Consider the following 19,556-nt stretch of genomic DNA (forward strand, 5'->3'; position numbering starts at 1 on the left):
TTAAACTTCTTCTAATGCCACTTCTTCAAAATAGACTCGCCCAGGCCATGGTATTTTGTGGAAGAGCCACACTCAAGGGGCCAAAGGGCCGCATGTGGCTCGCGAGCCTCAGTTTGCCGACCACGGGACTAGATGATTTAAACCCAGAGCAGAGAGAGGAGGGAATCTCTCTCTCTCATAAGGCTACAAGAGGGGAGCGGGCCTAAGCCGTCAGTCAGACATCCTTAGCGCTGCCACAAAGCCAGGAGAGGCTCCTGCCACCGCAGCTGGCTCACCAGCCATCGGCCTGACTTCTGGTTGAGCAGCGCTCCCCCTGTGGGAGCACACTGACCACCAGGGGGCAGCTCCTGCATTGAGCGTCTGCCCCATGGTGGTCAGTGCGCGTCATAGCAACCAGCAGTTCCTCCGTTCAGTCGATTTGCATATTACCCTTTTATTATATAGGATAGTTCTATCAGATTAGGGCTCCACTCTTATGACCTCACATAACCTTAATTGCCACCTGGAGACCCTATCTCCTAGATACAGTCACATTGAAGGTTAAGGCTACAACATCTGAATTGTTTCTATGAGTCTGACTACTTCAGACACCTCATGTAAGTGGAATCATGCAGTATTTGTCCTTCTGTGACTGGCTTGTTTCACTTAGCACAATCTTCTCAAGGTCCGTCCACACTGCAGCATATGACACAACTTCCTTCTTTCAAAAGTCTGAATAATCATCCATCGTATGTGTTTGGACATTTTCTTTAGCCTTTCATCACTGGTGGTCATTTAGAGTGTTTCCACCTCTTGGCACTTACGAATAATGCTACAATGAACATTGTAGAGCAAATATCTCTTCAAGAGGCTAATTTTACTTCTTTTGGATAAATACACAAAAGTAGGACTCCTGGATTATATGGTAGTTCCATTTTTAATTTTTTTGAGGAATCTCCCTACTGTTTTCCAGAAACCTGTACCTTTGAGGCCATCACGAGTTGTTATACTAAACCTGGAACCATTTATGGCAGAATTCCTATTCTGTGAGAAAATTAATTTGCTTGAGCTACTAATTGTTGGGCTCTCTTATTTGCAGCTGAAAGAGTCCTATCGGGTATAGGAAATAGTAAAATGTATAGGAAAGGGCACTGGCTTGGCAGAAAGTCCAGATATCAATCTTGTCTCCAACACTGACAGTTTTAGCAAGTCAGCCACTCCAGTTTGAGGAGTGGCCACTTGACCTCTAAAGACTATTCTAAGATTTTGTGATTCAAAAGCTATGATTCATTCATATGTGGAATCTAATGAACAAAATAAACTGATGAATAAAATAGAAACAGAAACATAGAAGCATGGAGCAGACTGACAAATTGCAGAGGGACAGGGTGGAGAGGTGGGAGGGGTATGACTAACAGGGAAACTTATATGCATATATGCATAACCCACAGACACAGACTATAGAGTGGTGAAGGTCTGAGAGGGGCAGGTACAAGTGGAGGGGGTCAATGGGAAAAAAATCAAAAAACATGCAAACAAAGGCAACATCTGTAATACTTTCACCAATAAAGATAATTAAAAAAAAAAAAAGCTATGATTCAAAGAGATAAAAAGTCTGTTCTCTAGGATTTGAGAAGGAGATGCAACCAAACTATCTGATAAGAGGGTGGGGAGTGCAATGATATCAAACTCTCACTTAGATGTAACAAATTCTAAATGTGATCAACATTTCCTGCACAGCAACCATTTGGAATTAAACTCTGTGGGGTGATCACAGAATTCAATCAAGTGATTTTCAACCGTTATCAGTCAGTGACCACTATCTCACTTCTTGGTCAAACAGTTGACAACAAATAAATATGCGTCAAATATTTTGAACAAACCTTTTAGAAAATTTGTGCTAAAAGAGTTACCCAAAGGATCAAAACAGCATATTACCTTATTTCAAAAATCTATCACCATGCCTCATACCTTTAATCAACATTTACCTACACATTTATGTGTCATGGAGATGAAGAATAGAGAGATGATAATGGGTCGAGGGGATTACACTGACCAGGCTTCAACTTGCACGTCTGAGGACTTCACAACGGCAGCTCCACATGTTACGTAGTTCAAAAGCTCAGTGCTAAGATGACAATTCAACCAAGGACATGAAAGTTCTTCCTGGGGCAAAATTCAGCCAAATCTTTTATATCTGTGTCTTTCCTTTATTCGCAAAACCATTTCCCTACCTTGGGGAAGGGAGAGATTATGACATGCTTACTTGGGAATTCAAACAAACCCCATTTGTCTAATTTATATGCCGATCTAGTTGTCAGTACTTTAGGATATCATAAGATGTCTTGCTAACCCTGCTAGATTTGGGGGGACAGAGGGTTGGGGGTGTAGTTGTGTGTGATCTCTTGACGGCATTGTTGCTGCTGCAATTCAGATAATCAACCAGGGAAGCTTCTAATGAAACCACGACCCCAGGGCGCCTAGAGCAACCTCTAGGCAGGGGCTTAAAACCCAGGTGCCGCTCAGGGGCTCCAGTGGAGGGATTAACAGTACTGATTATCCGTCTCCCCTTCTGGCCAGCGGTAAGGCATCTAGGCACTAAATGATTAACACCACATTATTTTTAAATGCTCCTCTTTTTCTATTTCATCGCTGGGGGATTTGAGGCAGTTTTTAAAGTTTAAAAAATGTTCTTCAACTGGTGATTGGATAAACCAACTCTGGAGACGATGGATACTCCTCAGCAATATGAAAGCCTGGTCTACTGATTAACCTATCAACATGGATGCATCTCAAAGGTGTGATGCTAAATGAAATGAGCCAGACTCAAAAGGCTAGATACTGTATGGTTTCCTTTACATGACATTCTAGAAAAGGCAAAACTGTATGGATATAAAACATGAGTGATTTCCAGGGGCTAGGCGGAGGAGTTAACTATAAAGGAACACAAGGGAATTTTGGAAAGTGATAGAACTGCTCTAGACTTTGATTTGTTAAACTGGTAAAATTGCATTTTACAAGGGCAAATTTCCCAGTAGGGGGCGTGTACATATTTCAATTTCTCCCTCTTCCTTCTGCTCTCTCTAAAATCAATTTAAAAATATTTTTAAAAATAAAAGGGTGAATTTTAATATTTATGAATTACACCTCAATAAACCTGAACTTTAAGAAAAATTAAGGTTTTTGTCCCTCAGATTCGTCTTCCGGAAGGCTGGGTCTACATGGCCACATGTGAGCTCTTGTCATTCAGGATTGTCTCCATGTGGCCGGTCCTCTGCTTTCCTAATCCAAACGCCCAACAACCAGTTATGGTCCAGTACAGGGAACAGAAACCACTCCAGGTATTTCTATCAGAAAGGGACTTGATATGGGAATTAGGTGCTTATGGAATCACTGAAAGATCTGGAGGAGGAGAAGTCCCCCTTAGACTCTTTGATTCAAAAACACACCTTTTTGTGAATCAAATGTCAGGAAGCAGCTGCCACCACAGCAGCTTCCTCTGACAATGCAGGTGGGACCAAGATCCTAGAACAGTGAGTCTGGCCACTGCCATGGCCTCTAAACACTCACATCTCCACGACCTTGCCTGCCAGTGGCACTAGCAGGAGAACTGGGTGGGTCTTCATCGCAGGCTTCCTAATCTCACACAGATGCACTTATGAAACCTGTCATGCATTTAGTAACCTAGCTGTAAGCAAGTTTGAGACCTGGAGGTGTTAGATTTCCAATCAGGAGGGTGGAATGAGGTTCCAATACTAGAAGAGACCCCATCCTCAGTATCTCCCCAATCACAGCCCTTCCTGTCCTGAAACAAGGCATTCTTCAACAAAGAAAGTGAACAAAAACCCTTTTTTCTGTCTAAACCAGTGGTCGGCAAACTCATTAGTCAACAGAGCCAAATATCAACAGTACAATGATCGAAATTTCTTTTGAGAGCCAAATTTTTTAAACTTAAACTTCTTCTAACGCCACTTCTTCAAAATAGACTTGCCCAGGTCATGGTATTTTGTGGAAGAGCCACACTCAAGAGGCCAAAGAGCCGCATGTGGCTCGCGAGCCACAGTTTGCCGACCACTGGTCTAAACAAATTTCAAATGGCGTTGAAAGAGTTGAAAAATTTTCTATTAAGATCCTGACTCATTTCATTATGGAAGAATATTTCCAGCAGAATGAAATTTTAAGATCACTGCATTTGATAATAGAGCCAACCACAGTTCTAATTCATGCATTAAATACACACTGGTCTTTGAGTTTTATTCTGCTGGGAATTAAAAACAGACTAATCTTGAAAATGCATTAATTTTCCAGATACCTGTAAGTTATTTTATGGTAAGCCAGACCCAGAGGAGGGGAGTGCAACACTGATTTATAATTTAAATAGATATAGATATAGATATAGATATAGATATAGATATAGATATAGATATAGATATAGATAGATATATATTTGGTCTTTGTTTGCTTTCCTGGCAGAGAGCTCCAAAAACCAATGGATTTCCTGAAAGATGAGGGAGATAACAGTATCTTTTGGTATGTTATTGAGGTAACTTTTGGAAAGATCATAGGTGACCTAAAGATGAAAATGGCTGACCTCCAGAGAAGGGAGAAAGGCTGGAGATTGAGTTCAGCCACTAAAGGCCAATAATTTATTTATTTTTTTAAACAAATCTTTATTGTTCAGATATTCCTCCTTTTTTCCCCCATAGCTCCCCTCCACCTGATTCCCCACCCCACCCCATGCCCTTATCTCCCGCCACTGTCTTCATCCATAGATGTAAGATTTTTGTCCAATCTCTTCCCGCACCCCTCACACCCCCTTCCCCCTGAGAATTGTCAGTCCACTCGCTTTCTATGTCCCTGATTCTATTATATTCATCAGTCCATTCTGTTATTCAGATTTTTTATTCACTTTATTTTTAGATTCACTTGTTGGTAGGTATGTATTTGTTGTCATTTTGTTGTTCATAATTTTTATCTTTACCTTTTTCTTCTTCTTCCTCTTCTTAAAAAATACCCTTCAGCATTTCATATAGTACTGGTTTGCTGGTGAACTCCTTTAGCTTTTTTTCCTGTCTGTGAAGCTCTTTATCTGACCTTCAATTCTAAATGATAGCTTTGCTGGGTAGAGTAATCTTGGTTGTAGGTTCTTGCTGTTCATCACTTTGAATATTTCTTGCCACTCCCGTCTGGCCTGCATAGTTCCTGTTGAGAAATCAGCTGACAGTCATATGGGTACTCCCTTGTAGGTAACTAACTGTTTTTCTCTCGCTGCTTTTAAGATTTTCTCTTTGTCTTTTGCCCTTGGTATTTTAATTATGATGTGTCTTGGTGTGGTCCTTTTTGGATTACTCCTGTTTGGGGTTCTCTGTGCTTCCTGGACTTGTAAGTCTATTTCTTTCACCAGGTAGGGAAAGTTTTCTGTCATTATTTCTTCTAGTAGGTTTTCAATGTTTTGCTCTCTTTCTTCTTCTGGCACCCCAATAATTCGGATGTTGGTACGCTTAAAGTTGTCCCAGAGACTCCTAACACTATCTTCATATTTTTGGATTCTTTTTTTTTGTTTTTCTGGTTGGGTGTTTTTTGTTTCCTCATATTTCAGATCTTTGGTTTGATTCTTGGGGTCCTTTGATCTACTGTTGAATTTCTGTATATTCTTTATTTCAGACAGTGTATGCTTAATTTCTGACTGGTCCTTTTCCATTTTTTTGGCATTCTCATTAAGATCCTTAAAGGTCTCACTAAGTTCCTCAGAGGTTTTTAGAAGATTCTTGAGTAACCTTATAAATGTGGTTTTGAACTCTATGTCCAGTAGTTTGCTTTCCTCCATTTCTTTCATTCGTGACATGTTTCTTTGTCTCCGCATTTTGGCTGCTTCCCTGTGTTGATAGAGTGGTTTTCTGTGGTAGGTGACCTATAGGGCCCAGTGGCTCAGCCTCCCCTATCACCTGAGGTAGACACTCTTGGTGCACCCTTTTGGGGGTTGAGTGCAAAGTCTTGTTGTAGTTAAGCCTTGATTGCTGTTGGTACACTGGGAGGAAGTGACCTCCAGGCCAATTGGCTGTGAGGATCCGCTGTGTCTATAATGGAAGAACTGCTGTGCTGGAGACACCCTTATGAGGCAGGACTTGTTTCAGTGCGGCTTTGGTGCTCACTGACTCTGCCTCTTGAATGTGTCACTTATGGATGTGAGGAGTTGAAATCTGGTGTGGTCTCACACTGACCACTAGATACACTGGCTTCTGGATCTCCAATAGGGTGCAGGTCAGCTACTGTCTGAGGCCACCCAGCAGGAGCTACAGCGAGATTTGAAGATTTCTCCTCTTTGCTTAGGTTTTGGAGGTTTTGGAGCTGTCTGACCAGAGCTGCAGTTTGTTAGGTTAAGCTGCGATAGGGCAGGCCATTTATATGAAAAAGCCGCTGCACAGAGCTTGGGTGGGTTTGTAAATTGTGTGGGGCGGGGTCTCAGGGAATCACTAGGCTAGTGCATGGCAAATGGTGATGGCTGCCAGTCAGTGGTCTCTGCATCTCCGAGTTTCCGCATCTCCAAGTTTCCGCATCCCCGCGTCCCACGCCCCAGCACAGTAAACAATTATTCCTGCGCGCACCTCTGCAAGAAAGCCACCCTCACTCTCCGACCCGATGGCGGACAGTCCAACTTCTCCCCATAGGTGTCTGGGTCCTCAGACTCTCGCCGGAAACTGGAGTTCAGAGTAATCGGGAGCTTGTCTCCCTTCGGGTTGAAAAAAGCAGTGCATCCAGCCGCCAGCCGCCAGCCCGATTCACGCGCCTGCGTACCTCAGCTTTTCCGTGCTTGTGCACGTCTCAATGCTCTTTTCTCTTTCCTTCTAGCTGTAGAACTTCTACTCAGCCAGCTTTCCCGTGGTTCTGGGTGATAGACGTTTTGTCTTTTAGTTGTAGTTTTGGTGTGGTTGTGAGAGGCAGCACGTACAGGTGTATTATCTTATGCCGCCATCTTAGTTTCTCTCTAAAGGCCAATAATTTAATCAACCATTCCTCTGTAATGAAGCCTCCAACTCCCCTCCCCCTCCCAAAGAACAGGGCTCAGAGCTTCTGGGTTGGTGAACACATGGAATTCTTGGTGAGTGGTGCCCCACACTCTTGCCCCACACCTTGACCTATGCATCTCTTCCATCTTTTCCTGAATTATATCGGTTTTTTTAAAAAATATCTTTATTGATTTCAGAGAGGAAGGGAAAGGGAGAGCTAGAAACTTCAATGATGAGAGAGAATCATTGATTGGCTGCCTCCTGCACACCCCCTATGAGGGATCGAGCCCACAACCCAGGCATGTGCCCTTGACCAGAATCGAACCTGTGACTCTTCAGTCCACAGGCTGATGCTCTATCCACTGAGCCAAACCGGCTAGGGGTATCCTTTCTTAATAAACTGGTAAATGCTTCTCTGAGTTCTGTGAGCCAATCCAGCAAATTAATCAAACCGGAGGAAGGGGTCATGGCAACCTCTGATCTATAGTTGGCTGGTCAGAAGCACAGGTGACACTGAAGTTGTGATTGGCATCTGAAGTATGTGTGTGTGGGAGGGGCAGTCTTGTAGGACTGAGCCCTTACACTTTGTGGGATCTGACACTGTCTCCAGAGTGGACACCCAGTCTGTGTCCAATGAGAATTGGATTGAGTTTATTGCTTGGTGGTGTTACACACACATACTGTTACATGTACACACACACACACACACTCACACACGGGAGGTATCTTTTATCTCTAATTATTATTCCTAATGATCTACCATGACCAAAACAATAAACAAAACAAAAAAGAGTAATTAGCTAAAGTACCATAATAACCACAATCTTAGTTTCCCAGTGATCACTCACATAGTAACAATATTCTCAATGCCAAAAGGGTTAATGAACCTTCTCACAAAGAAGTTTTAGCCTTTAGGAATTTCACTTCCTTCTTGGGTTATTTCTCCAAATTGCACAAAAGGGAGGCAATGGAAATATTTTTCTTTTTCTGACAGGAAAACTATTGGGTGGATATTGCTAGCTTCTTTAACTCTTAAAAAAAAATGTAACAAAGCACAATCCCCTAAAATAAAAATATCGTCCAGGCAGCACTAGCTGTTTGGATTGTGAGAATCATCTCCCAGAATTGTCACTGGAAAAAATGAGGGGAGTCTGCAAAAGAACTCTAATTCTCCCTCCTCAGAAAACCATCAAAACCCCATTACACCCCATCAAATCCTAACAAACAATTATCTTATTTTGCTTTCACAACAGAAGGGGCAAAAATGACAACCAGAAATTAATACTTGGTCCTAACTTAAGGGAAAAATGCTCTCCCTAGTTCTTGTTCAGGGTATTTTTTTTTTAAAATTGAAGTTGGGAGCTAGTTACTTCTCATGGACAATTATATACTATCTCTTGCCAAAGGTACTGACTGGTGGGCCACAATTGAATGTAAAAAGAATAGACCTGGCCTCTCAAACTTCAGGGTTAGAGGAGGAACCAGCAGGGAAAAGAAAGGAAACACTAAGGAGGAGTCACAGAATAAGAAGACCCCCAGTCGGAATAAGTAAATTTAGTAGGTTTTGCCTGAGAATGCTGCTGAGAGGGAGGATCTAAAAAAGTATTGCTTGCCCGGCCCGCGTGGCTCAATGGTTGCACATTGACCCATGATCCAGGAGATCACAGTTTGATTTCCGGTCAGGGCACATGACCTGGTTGCGGGCTCGATCCCCAGTAGGGGGCATGCAAGAGGTAGCCAATCAATGATTCTTTCTCATCATTGACGTTTCTATCTCTCTTTCCCTCTCCTTTCCTCTCTTAACAATAAAAAAATAAATACATAAAAATTATTCCTTAACATCTAATAATTTACTTCTCTACTCTATAAATTTCTATCTAGAGCAAGAGTTTACATATGTTTATTATGGTGTGAATCCCCAAAGGTTCTTTTCCAAAAAAATAAAGGGAATTGTATTTTTTCAACTCTTTAGCAGCAAAGCACTCCATCCTCCAAGGCCACCCCACCCAAGTATCTCCAAAGAGCAATACAACAGTGGAGCTCCTAAAATTTACCCAGTTGCCAACTTACCTTCCAGTTTGCCTACACATCAGCTGTATGTGCTTTCAACCTGAAACTCATTATCCAGGTAGAGGTCAATGCCTTTCAATATCCCACAATCCCTATCCATTTCTTACCCTGCAAAGGCACCCTATCGACAGCGATGAAGTATTTGTAGGCAGGTTGATCCCGCCTCTATAAGAGCTAAGCTACCAGGACACTGTCGGAATACAGTCATGTGAAGCATGGAGAACAATTTCAATTGATCACCAAGACCATTTGATTGAAGAAGCTGCCTTGGGCCTTTCAACCTTACAAAACAGTGAGTGTTCCAGAATTTTCAGACTAAAGCGATTTCAATTAAAATGAAGAATAACCTCTAACACATGGTGAAAGTGGGTCTTGGCCCAGGTCACGGGATCATGTCAATAGGACACGAGCATCCAAAGAGAAAGGAAAAAAGCAAAATTCTCTCCTGATACAAAGTGAAACTGACAACAGGAACCACGGCACCTGGCTTCCAGCTGCCACCGAGAGGCCCAGGGAGTCAGGAGAGTCGTGTGGGCAGATGACGGGGTCCATGACGCCTGTCAGAGCCTGGCTGGTCGCTCAGGTCTGCGGGGGCTGCTCCTCCTGACCAGGCAGGACAGGGGTCCCCTGCAGCCTGGACTTGGGCTGCAGTGCCACGCCGGGAAGGAGGCTCGGCCGCTGCCCCGTGGACCCTGGCCTGGGTCTGTAGCATGCGGGAGTCGAGCATGTGAGGCAGGATCTTCAGCATGAACCACACAAAGAAGCCATTATCCGGGGGAGTGACAGAATATATTGTAACTGCTCCCATCATGTCATCAGGCATCATTTTAATAGGCGTGTGAGAATTTTAACTTAAAGTTAAAATGACTCCCGTTTCAATGAAAAGGGGAGATGCCTCATTGGTAGGCTCACAATTCACCCACGGCAGCTGCCAGACACGAGAACAGACGTGCCAGGCGTGTGTGCACAGGGCTGGTTTTTGTCTCTCCAGGCAACATTTCGCTTTATAATTTGTCTCCTCTTAAAACGAAGAGATGAGCAAGTTACAAATATAATTACTATATTTCTGAACAAGCGATAACACAGGCCACGGAGTGCTGAGAGAGAGCTGCTCGCTTACCTCTGGCTGTAAGGCTTGTTCATCTTCAGCAGTGTTGGGTAAAATGGCCCAGGTTATGTTGGCACTGGCGGATGGCAAAGAGCCAAATGTCCCATTTTTCAGCTGCTCTGTGGAATATGACTTGGGCCCGGGCCATCCCAGGATGTTTTCTGAAATAAAGACCTAGATTGATGCCAAGTATTTTCCAAGTTGAACATTTACAGCTCAAGAAATATTTCTACCTGGCTGTAGACAGAGAATGACTTGATATGGACCTACTCCTAAATGGACTGTGGTGGATTTAAGTGAAGCTTGTTTTGAATGAGTACCAAGCGTAGATTCAGATTGTCTATTTATAAGCTCGCTTCTGTATAATGGCAGTCACAGAATCACCACAGGCTGTTTCTCTCCCCAGCCCTGAACACAAACAATTGACATTTTACCAAAGCTATATTTTCTTTTTCTTTTTTTAAACCTTGCCCAAGGATATGTTTATTGATTTTAGAGAGGAAAGGAATGGGGGAGAGAGAGAGAAACATCAATGTGAGAGAGAAACATCGATCATTTGCCTCCCGTTTGTGTCCCAACCCAGGATCAAAGCTACAACTTTAAGTATGTGCCCCATCTGGGAATCGAACCCGCCACCTCTTGGTGTACAGGATGATGCTCCAACCAACTGAACACCCAGCCAAGGCAGAAGTCATATTTTCTTAAAGAGGTTTCTCTTCTTTTTTTTTAACAATTTTTTTTTAATGTTCACAATAAAAAATCTAATTTTATCAAAATTGGGCTGCCCAAAATGTGGTGTGAACGTCACTTGATATGACGGCCACAGCTTAGCTGTAGTCATTCCATTCTGTCAAGAAACACTTTATAAGCACCAATCTGGTAAACAGAGAGCATTTCCAAATCCTCTCCCAATCCTTGACAAAACAGGCTAACTCGAATGTCTTTTTAAGAGTCACGTGTTATTACAGAATATTTGTACATGCTTACAATTGGGGACAGGAATAACCAGAGGTGGTTTTGTTTTGTTTTTTTACCCCTTTAATAGCAATTCTGCCATGAGAATGAGAGTAGCTCTCAAACTCAGCTGACCTACCTTCTGTTTTCAGTGTAAATGTAGGGGTAAGTGAGGAAGAAACGGTTGGCTGAAGCAGAGGCCGCCTCGTGTGGACTAGAAATCAACCTTCCAGCATCGTAGATGTTCTATCCATAAAGCAGTCAGATGCCTCAGCCTTTTCATTAGAGTAACACACAGAAAAATCTACAAGTATCCCCAACTTTAACACCAGGAGAGGGTCTGGCTGATGAAAACACAGTAACAGAGGCCATTGCAAGGGCTGTACGCGTGCTTATGCCTGTATCTGAGTGTGTTCAGTATCATCCAAGCCAACATATTTTTATGCAGAAATCTTTCCTTTATGTCAAGCGTGGTATCATATAATTCCGCTGCTTAAAAGCCTCAAGTGGCTTCGCCCTGCAACTGAAACACAATCGAAACCGCCTGCCTTGCGCGACTGCTGGCCTCATTTCATTCCCTCTGCGTTGCTCTCTGTCCTCAAGCCATGCTGATAATTTTTTCACTCCTCAGTGAGCCAAGTTCACTCCAGTCGAGAGCCTTTGTGTGTGCTGTTCCTTCTGCTCGGAGTGCCACCCCTCCAGGCCTATGTGAGGGAGAGAGGTGCCCTGCATAAATCCAGGGGTTGCCTAAATGTCATCTGCTCCGCAAAGCCCCCGTAAAGCCACTCCCTGTCACGTCAGTGAGTTTACTGTCTTCACAGCACTGAGCACCATCTGGACTCACCCTGCTCTTTCATTTAACTAGCGTTGTCCTCTCCTCCCTAGAAGGTCAGTTACTTGAAGGCAGGGGCGTAACGCCCCTGGTTATGGCTGTGGCCCTAGAACAGGGGTAGGGAACGTAGAAGGCCCTGGAAATCATTTGTTCTGGCCTGTGAAGGCATTAGGTGTGAGTTCTGAGAACCTACAACATTATCTAGCAAATGGGTATGCACTTAATAAATACAGGGTACCCCCCAAAATGTATACGCACAGTTTGCACAGTTATAAAGGCAAGGTTTATTAAAATACATTTCATTTTCAAAATTGAGCTATCAGCTGTTAAAGTGTGCATACATTTTTTGGGACACCCTGTATGTGCCGAGTGAATGAATAACTATTAAGATTTTCAGAGGTAATAAATTTTTAAAAAAAGGTGTGTTTCACAATCTCCTAAAAGTTAAAAATAAATAAGAAATGGCAATAAGAAAGACAAAGTAGAATGGTGGTTGCAAGGGGCTGGGAATGAGGGGGAATGGAAAGTCATAATTTAATGGGTATGGAGTTTCAGTTTTGCAAGATGGAAAGTTCTGACGATTGCTCACACAACTATATATGAATGTTTTAAACACTACTGAGCTAGGTACTTAAAAATGGTTAAGATAGTAAATTTTTTGATATGTGTGTTTTACCACAATTTTTTAAAGGCAAAAGGCATCCCTATAGCATTCCTTGATGTCATTTAAAATAGGTGAGAACTCACAACACTAAAATCAACTGCTGCAGGACGATCTAAGACCAGACTTGGGTGCAAGGCAGCAGAATTTGCCGTAAGAAAGGTGAAAAGATGCTTCTTACCGGTCCTGCTGCCTAACTCCTGCCCAGAGTCCTGGAGTTGCATTCAGATCATCAATACAGAGGTACCACTTTTTTAAAGTTTTACTTTATTACACAAGTAGTGCATGTCCTCTAGATTAGGAAAGGTTAAAAAGCATGGGGGAAAGAATGAGTAGACAGGAGAATGTTCCCTCCATTACTCCCACCCCTCAATTTTGTCCCTCCCTCCCCTTCATCCCACCATCATCAGAGATAATAACCAGCAGACAGCAGAGCAAGAAGTAGAGGCAGTGATACCCTGCATCCTGGGATAGACAAAGGCCAGGACAGGAGGATGGAAGGTAGCAATGCATGCTGGAGAATGTAGTAGTTGTGTTTTTTTTTTGTATACTCTGTGGATTCAGAGTATCAAGGAACCAGCGAGTGAGGACAGGAGAGAAGCCCTTCTCAGACCATTACAGCTCCTCTAAGAAACGAGCACTGGTTGGGGAGTCTGGAAAGACAGGTATCATATGAGGATGAAGGAGGAAAACTTTAACACAGTGAATGAAAAGGACTGTAAAGAGTAACAGTATCCTCAGAAGGCTTCGAGGAAGAATGTCTCTCTGAAATTTCTAACAGGTGTCAGAAAAGACATCAGGAAAAGTGTATCCACAGCACAAGACAGGATGAAATTGCCTCTAGGAAACAAGAACAGGAAGTAAGAAGAAAACTGGCTGAGGTGGAAAAGGAGATGAATGCACTGTGGAATTATTACGAGGAAATGAAATTAATGTAACTAAAAGGAACCTGAAACTAGGAAGAAGTCGACTCGACACTGTAGAAAGTCAAATAAGGCAGTTCTACTAGCGTGCAGTGGCGAAGGGCATAAAGGCAGCGATCAGACAGGAGACCATAGGGACGTGCACAACAGAGATCCAATAGACCCTGAAGGGTAGACATCAGATCGATGGAGAAGAAACAATAAGCAACGAGAGGAATAGGGAAACGGAGCCAGAGAGAGCTGTGGGTGCTGCTGAAACAGTCCATCGCATTCCAGCCAGAGCTTGGCAATACTTCCTTGGGCTTTTTGGGACTGCTAGAAATTTCAAACACATGCAAAAGCAGACAGACAAGAACAGTTTAATGAAGGCCGAGCTCATGAAGTTTGGCCACATTTTAAAATAACAAAAATCAAGAGAAAAAAAAATTTCAATCATTTAGGCAGAAAAATTAGACTTGTCTTAAAGGGGAGAAAAAAAATCAAACTAGTCTTGAATTTTGCTACAACACTAAATGCCAGAAGGCAAATAGATGAATAGAAAAATGCGAGTAAATCTACAGATTGAGGTGGGGTGAAGGGCTTGGGGGATAATGCTCTTCCTCGGCCAAATGGTCTTCCCTGTGCTAAAAAAGAGCCTACATTTCCTGAGCTCTCGCTAGGTGCCAAGGGCTATACAATTTACGTGTGTTAACTCATCTAATGCTAAGGCAACCCATAAGGCAGGTCCTACTAGTATGCCCAAGAGACAAGTAAGAAGCAGAGACACAGAGCCAGACCCTTAAACTCTACACTTTATGCCTTTTTAGCAGCAGTGAAGAGGCTCAGGAAACATTCAGCATTCTGGTGGGTAGGACACTCCTGGAGGACATATACCGATATATAACGAAAAGTGGCAGAATTAAGAACTCAAGGCGGGAGAAGTCACATATAAAAGGACTGGTGGTGAGCAATGAACCCAGTTAAACAGAGCTGAGCAGGGCTGGGACGAGGCTCAAGTAAAAAGACGCTCCCATCAAATGTAAAATGTAAAGAGCCCCCAAGACACTCAGCAATCAGATCAATGATATTTTCACATAATATTTTAAAAATAAAAATTAATGTCCCCCCAAATAGTACAGGACTTTATCGCACTTGCCTCACCTTAATCCTCACCCTGTTGAATCCTGTTCTTCGTGTAAAATTTTAATATTCTCATTCCCTCTCCCTCTCTCTCCCTGTCTCAAGAATTAAAAAAAGACCACACTCCCAAGTAGCCCAGCCTTTTCCAGTTCTGATGCAGCCCTGTGTGCCTTTCTGCATCGAATCGGAGGCTTGCATCTCAGCTGGGAAGAGAGATGGCCGTCTGCCCTGCATTCATCAATCATTTGCCTCCGTCAAGCTGCTGAAATAGATTTAGAAATCACCAGGAGCAGGAGAAAGCCACGTAACATAAGCCTTGACCAAAAAGCCAAGCAGCTTTATTCATTTTAATTACAAGCCTCTCCACACACAGAAGTTCAATGAGGCATTTCAGCTCACTGCATCTTAGAGACAGCCTCAGAGACAGGACTAGGAGCCCCAAACGCATAGGTGGGAGGCAGATAAATACGAAAGTATTTTTGGATTTCAGTCCAGGTGCGCGGTGTGCTTAAAATGAAATGAGCATCAGGAAGCAGCGTCTGCAGACCAAGGCTCCAAAGACAAGGCATTTCCCAGAAGATGCAATGAAATGCTACAGGAGATGAAATACTACAAGACCACAAATTAATTTTTGATTTGGAGAAGGGACAGAAGAAAAAAAAAGGCGCAGGGGTCAGAAGGCAGAAAGACTTGAAGCGAGAATGAAGCGCTTGTATATTCGGTATGTGGGGGGGGGCCCCTCCCCCCTCCCCCCCCCCACTCTGAGCTGGGCCTCCCTGCCCGCTGAATATGTAAAGGAAACCCTGGCAGAGTTGAGCTTTAATGAGATTTTGATTTCCACCAGCCCAGCCCAGCCCGGCACGCCTTACATAGAACCGTTATGTTTTTAACAGTGGGAGTCGGGCTGCTAGAGCTGCCATCCACCCCAAGATCCCTGAGATTCCAAACAAAAGTATTTTGTGATGACACCCCCAGGGTTACCATAGTCTCTTCTTCCACTAGTCTGAGATTCTGGAATTCAGTTTTAACTGCAGGCAACTATGATGTTTTGGATGCAGGGAGTCAATTCAATTTTTTCCCCTCAATATGTGGCACAGATTTTAAAATTTTATTTATTGATTTTATTGTTTTGATTTTTTTTTAGAGAGGGGAAGGGAGGGAGGGAGGGAGGGAGGGAGGGAGGGAGGGAGGGAGGGAAGGAGAGAGAGAGAGAGAGAGAGAGAGAGAGAGAGAGAGAGAGAGAGAGATCACATGCCCCAACCGGGGATCGAAACCACAACCTGGGCATGTGTCCTGACCAGGAATCGGACCCGCCACCTTTTGGTGTACAGGACGATGCTCCAACCAGCTGAGCCACACGGGCCAGGGTAGTGTGGCACAGAGTTAAAAGACACATGCAGAATGCTTTAAACCTTAAGGGGCTGTGCTATATGCAACTGAATTAAAAGGGTTAAGAAGACAAAGAAACAGAACAACCACCGTGATGCCATGCTCCCTGTATTCCCCAATCTCCATCCAAGTTCCTCAACAAAAATGGCTAAAAGGAAGGAAGGCTGGACAGAGGGGGCAGGGAAGATATGCAGGAGTAACACCATAGGTGGCATAATTGCTCCTTCTCTCAAATAGTTTCCATTTCAACCTGCCAGCACATCTGAAATTCCACCTTGAGCTTTGTCCCTCCAGGTCCTTAAAAACACGAGATACCCAATGAAAATAAGGGTTTTGGTATGTTTTTTTTTTTAAAAAAAGATAGAAATTAGCTAGAAACCATCCCTGAGGAATGATGTAAAGGGTTAAGTTTAGGAAGAAGACACGGCTCAAGCTTACATTCACAGTGAAAGACTCCTGAAAGGAGCCTCCTGGGGTGCAGAGGCTAGAAGTCACGCTCCAGTGTGAGAGGGATGGTAGGGACCTGGGAAGCCTCCAATCTCACTCTGAACTTGTGCCCATGCCCCGGTGGGCCTGTCTCTTACCTCTTAGCAGGGGGACCTTGGACAAGTAATTTAATTGCACCTCATCCAAAGGATGGGCATAATAACACCCACTTTGTGAAGATTTCAGAAAATACGTAGCAAAGGCCAAACACTGGTAGAATCAAACCTCAGTAAATGATAGTGGGTGTTACAGAAAGAACACCGTACACCGTCTATTCTGGAAAACCAACATCCCTTTTAATCTTAGTAAAACGGAGAGCGAAAGGGACTTAAGTATGAAACACAGACCATCATCATAGCCCAGCTTTACCTTTCATCTCTTAAGTGCCCTCATTTCCTCATTAATGAAGTTAATCCCAGTCAACAAAGCTCAGTGAAGCTTCTGTGAGTCTCTTAATTCTAATGCTTTATAAGTTAAACACAGCATGGCCAACCTCAAGCTAGTTTCACCTTTATCACTGAACTTAATCTTCACCTATATATTTATATCTGCTTATTGATTAAACCCTCCTCCAATAAGGACTGAGGCATCTTAAGGAAGTGGATTGTTATCTCTGGCTTCTAGATAAAGAACTAGAGAGGCTTCTGGTACGTATTCCAGAGAAATTCTCACACAGGTCCATAAGGGGGCATGCAGGAGGATGCTCAATGCAGCGAGGTGAGCGGGGCAGAGAGCAGGAGGCCATGTGCCTGTCCATCATCAGAGAGTGTTGGGTATAACGTGGTGGACACACACCATAGGCATTGTTAGGAATAATGGACCAGACGCTGCCTAACGATGGATTTTAAACCCATGACAAGTGGAATGAGATTTAGAATGTGACGCCAGCAAGTCTAAAAGGAGTTCTTGTAAACATGTTAGTTAGATGTTTCATAGGATGTTATAGTTCTAATTGGTAAGAGAACAGTATATCCCATACTGGGTAGGGAAGGGGGGAGGGATAAATGGAGAAACATTTGGATAAAAAGATGGATGGATGGATGGATGGATGGATGGATGGATGGATGGATGGATGGATGGTGGATAAGAGATGAGTGTAAAAGAGGAAGGCAATGGGGTGCGCACACACACACTTCGATAGGACTCATTTGTAAGCACAGAACTGCCCGCTGGGAGGTCTCACCTGAGGCCACTGGCTTGTGGCTGGCCTGGCCCACCTGGTGTACACTCTGCTGCAACAAGTTGAAGCACTCCCCGAGGCAGCTGAGGGTGGCGGCGGAGGTAGCTTTCAGGAGCAGAAGATCCTGGTCCAAGGCAGTGAGGGGGCCGGAACCTGGCAGAGACTCGATGGCGTGCACAAGGTTCTTCTGCTGGCCTTCCACCTGGTTCATCATCTACAAAATGGGAAGATAGCAAGAAGGGGAAAGTTAGAGCTTAAACCACAGGACCGGAGAAAAGTCGGAGGAAAGTGGAGAGAGAAACCATCATCACCCAGACGACCGCTGTCAGGGTCAGCTCAGATGGTGCTCAGTACATGAGTCCTTTTTTTAAAAAATAGATTTTTATTGATTTCAGAGAGGAAGGAAGAGAGAGCGAGAGATAGAAACATCAATGGTGAGAGAAAACCATTGATCAGCTGCTTCCTGCATGCCCCACACTGGTGATCGAGCCTGCAACCTGGGCATGTGCCCTGACTGGGAATCGAACCATGACCTCCTGGTTCATACTTTGACGCTCAGCCACTGAGCCATGCCGGCTGGGCAGTACATGAGTCCTTTGACAATGTAGGCCCAGGTGAAACCTGTCTATCCAAAAGCACACATCTTCAGCTCTGATCACACGAGCATTTTAGAACTTTAGAGCTGAAAGGGACCATTAGGGCCACCAGTCAATAATAAATTCATTACAGGTAGAAGTCCTTGAGACCATCTTTAAGGTTCTTTCACTATGGAAGGCTATCTGAGAGAGTGGAAGAACTGGGCTTTGCCTAGAGCAAGGTCAATACCTTGCTTCTCCTCCAGCTCTTATTACTAACTCCATGGCAGTCTTTTTGGAGTTCAAGAAACAGAAGTGAAATCTAGGGCTGGCAATTTGTATGAGTGAGATCGGAGGAAAGCCAGCACTGAACACCAGGCCAGCCCTCAAAATGCCAAATAGGATGCGACTTCTTAACATCACCCAAGATGCCAGGAGGAAGGAACACCCAGGGATTCCAGAGCCAGCCCTATTACACGGCTGAAGCTAAGACACCCCCAAATAACCATCTTTTCTGGCCTGGCTTCAATTCCTAAGCTACTGGTCTAATTGTATCTTCAAACTGACAAATCAAGGAGAAGAACTCAAGAACTAGAAAAGGACTTTACTGGTTATCTTGTAAAGTTCACCTCCCTCTTCCTGTCTTACAACTTATCTCACTAAACAAGATGATGTACAGAAATTAACAATCATTCTGAAAAGTTAGGAGCTACACCAACCAGCCCAAGACCCAGGGCTGGTCAGCATCAGCGGCAGGGACCAACTCCTGACCCCGCTCCGCTGTTCTTTAAGCTTTCCCCCCAAAAAACCATCCTTCATCTGAGCCACACCTCCTGCTTTGTCACTGTCATCCCCACAGGATGCCTGTCAGCATCATGATGTCGCCAGCTGGGGAGAAGCAACCATTCTGTCTGGACCACTGGACTTGGACACAAACCTCATTCCAGGCTCAGCCTTATTTCCTTTTGAAAACAAAGACTTGAGGTTTTCTAGCAATCTGTGTACTTGTCTGCTTTAAAAAAAAAAGTTTATCCACTGCAATCCTACTTCCTAAAATAGGTGCCATTTTCAAAAAAAAAGATATTTAAAAAAAAAAATCAATGCTGAACATATTGCACAAACAAGGTTTGCCGCATTCTCGCCTTAATGTGACATCCACCCTTTGGGCAGGCATATTATTTTTTGCAGATTATAGAGGTTACACCTAGCCATTCGGGAGGCATAACAGGGGCTCAGTAAGTATTCACTTCTCCTTCAGGTCTTCGCTTTAAAG

The 19,556-nt window shown here is 43.7% G+C and overlaps 1 protein-coding gene across 2 annotated transcripts in view; it reads right to left on the reverse strand.

Annotated features, from left to right (window-relative positions):
* OSBPL10 (oxysterol binding protein like 10) overlaps nucleotides 1-19,556 on the reverse strand; it is a 227,931-nt gene that overhangs the window by 45,700 nt on the left and 162,675 nt on the right. For both annotated transcript variants that reach the window (XM_080673447.1, XM_080673446.1), the window contains 2 exons: nucleotides 17,712-17,922; nucleotides 10,177-10,325 (listed from right to left, as the gene is read on the reverse strand). In XM_080673447.1, the coding sequence (XP_080529573.1) occupies nucleotides 10,177-10,325; nucleotides 17,712-17,922 (360 nt within the window). The remainder of the gene's footprint in view (nucleotides 1-10,176; nucleotides 10,326-17,711; nucleotides 17,923-19,556) is intronic.

This window comes from Plecotus auritus (genome assembly GCF_963455305.1).
Source record: "Plecotus auritus genome assembly, chromosome: 6".
Taxonomy (NCBI): domain Eukaryota; kingdom Metazoa; phylum Chordata; class Mammalia; order Chiroptera; family Vespertilionidae; genus Plecotus; species Plecotus auritus.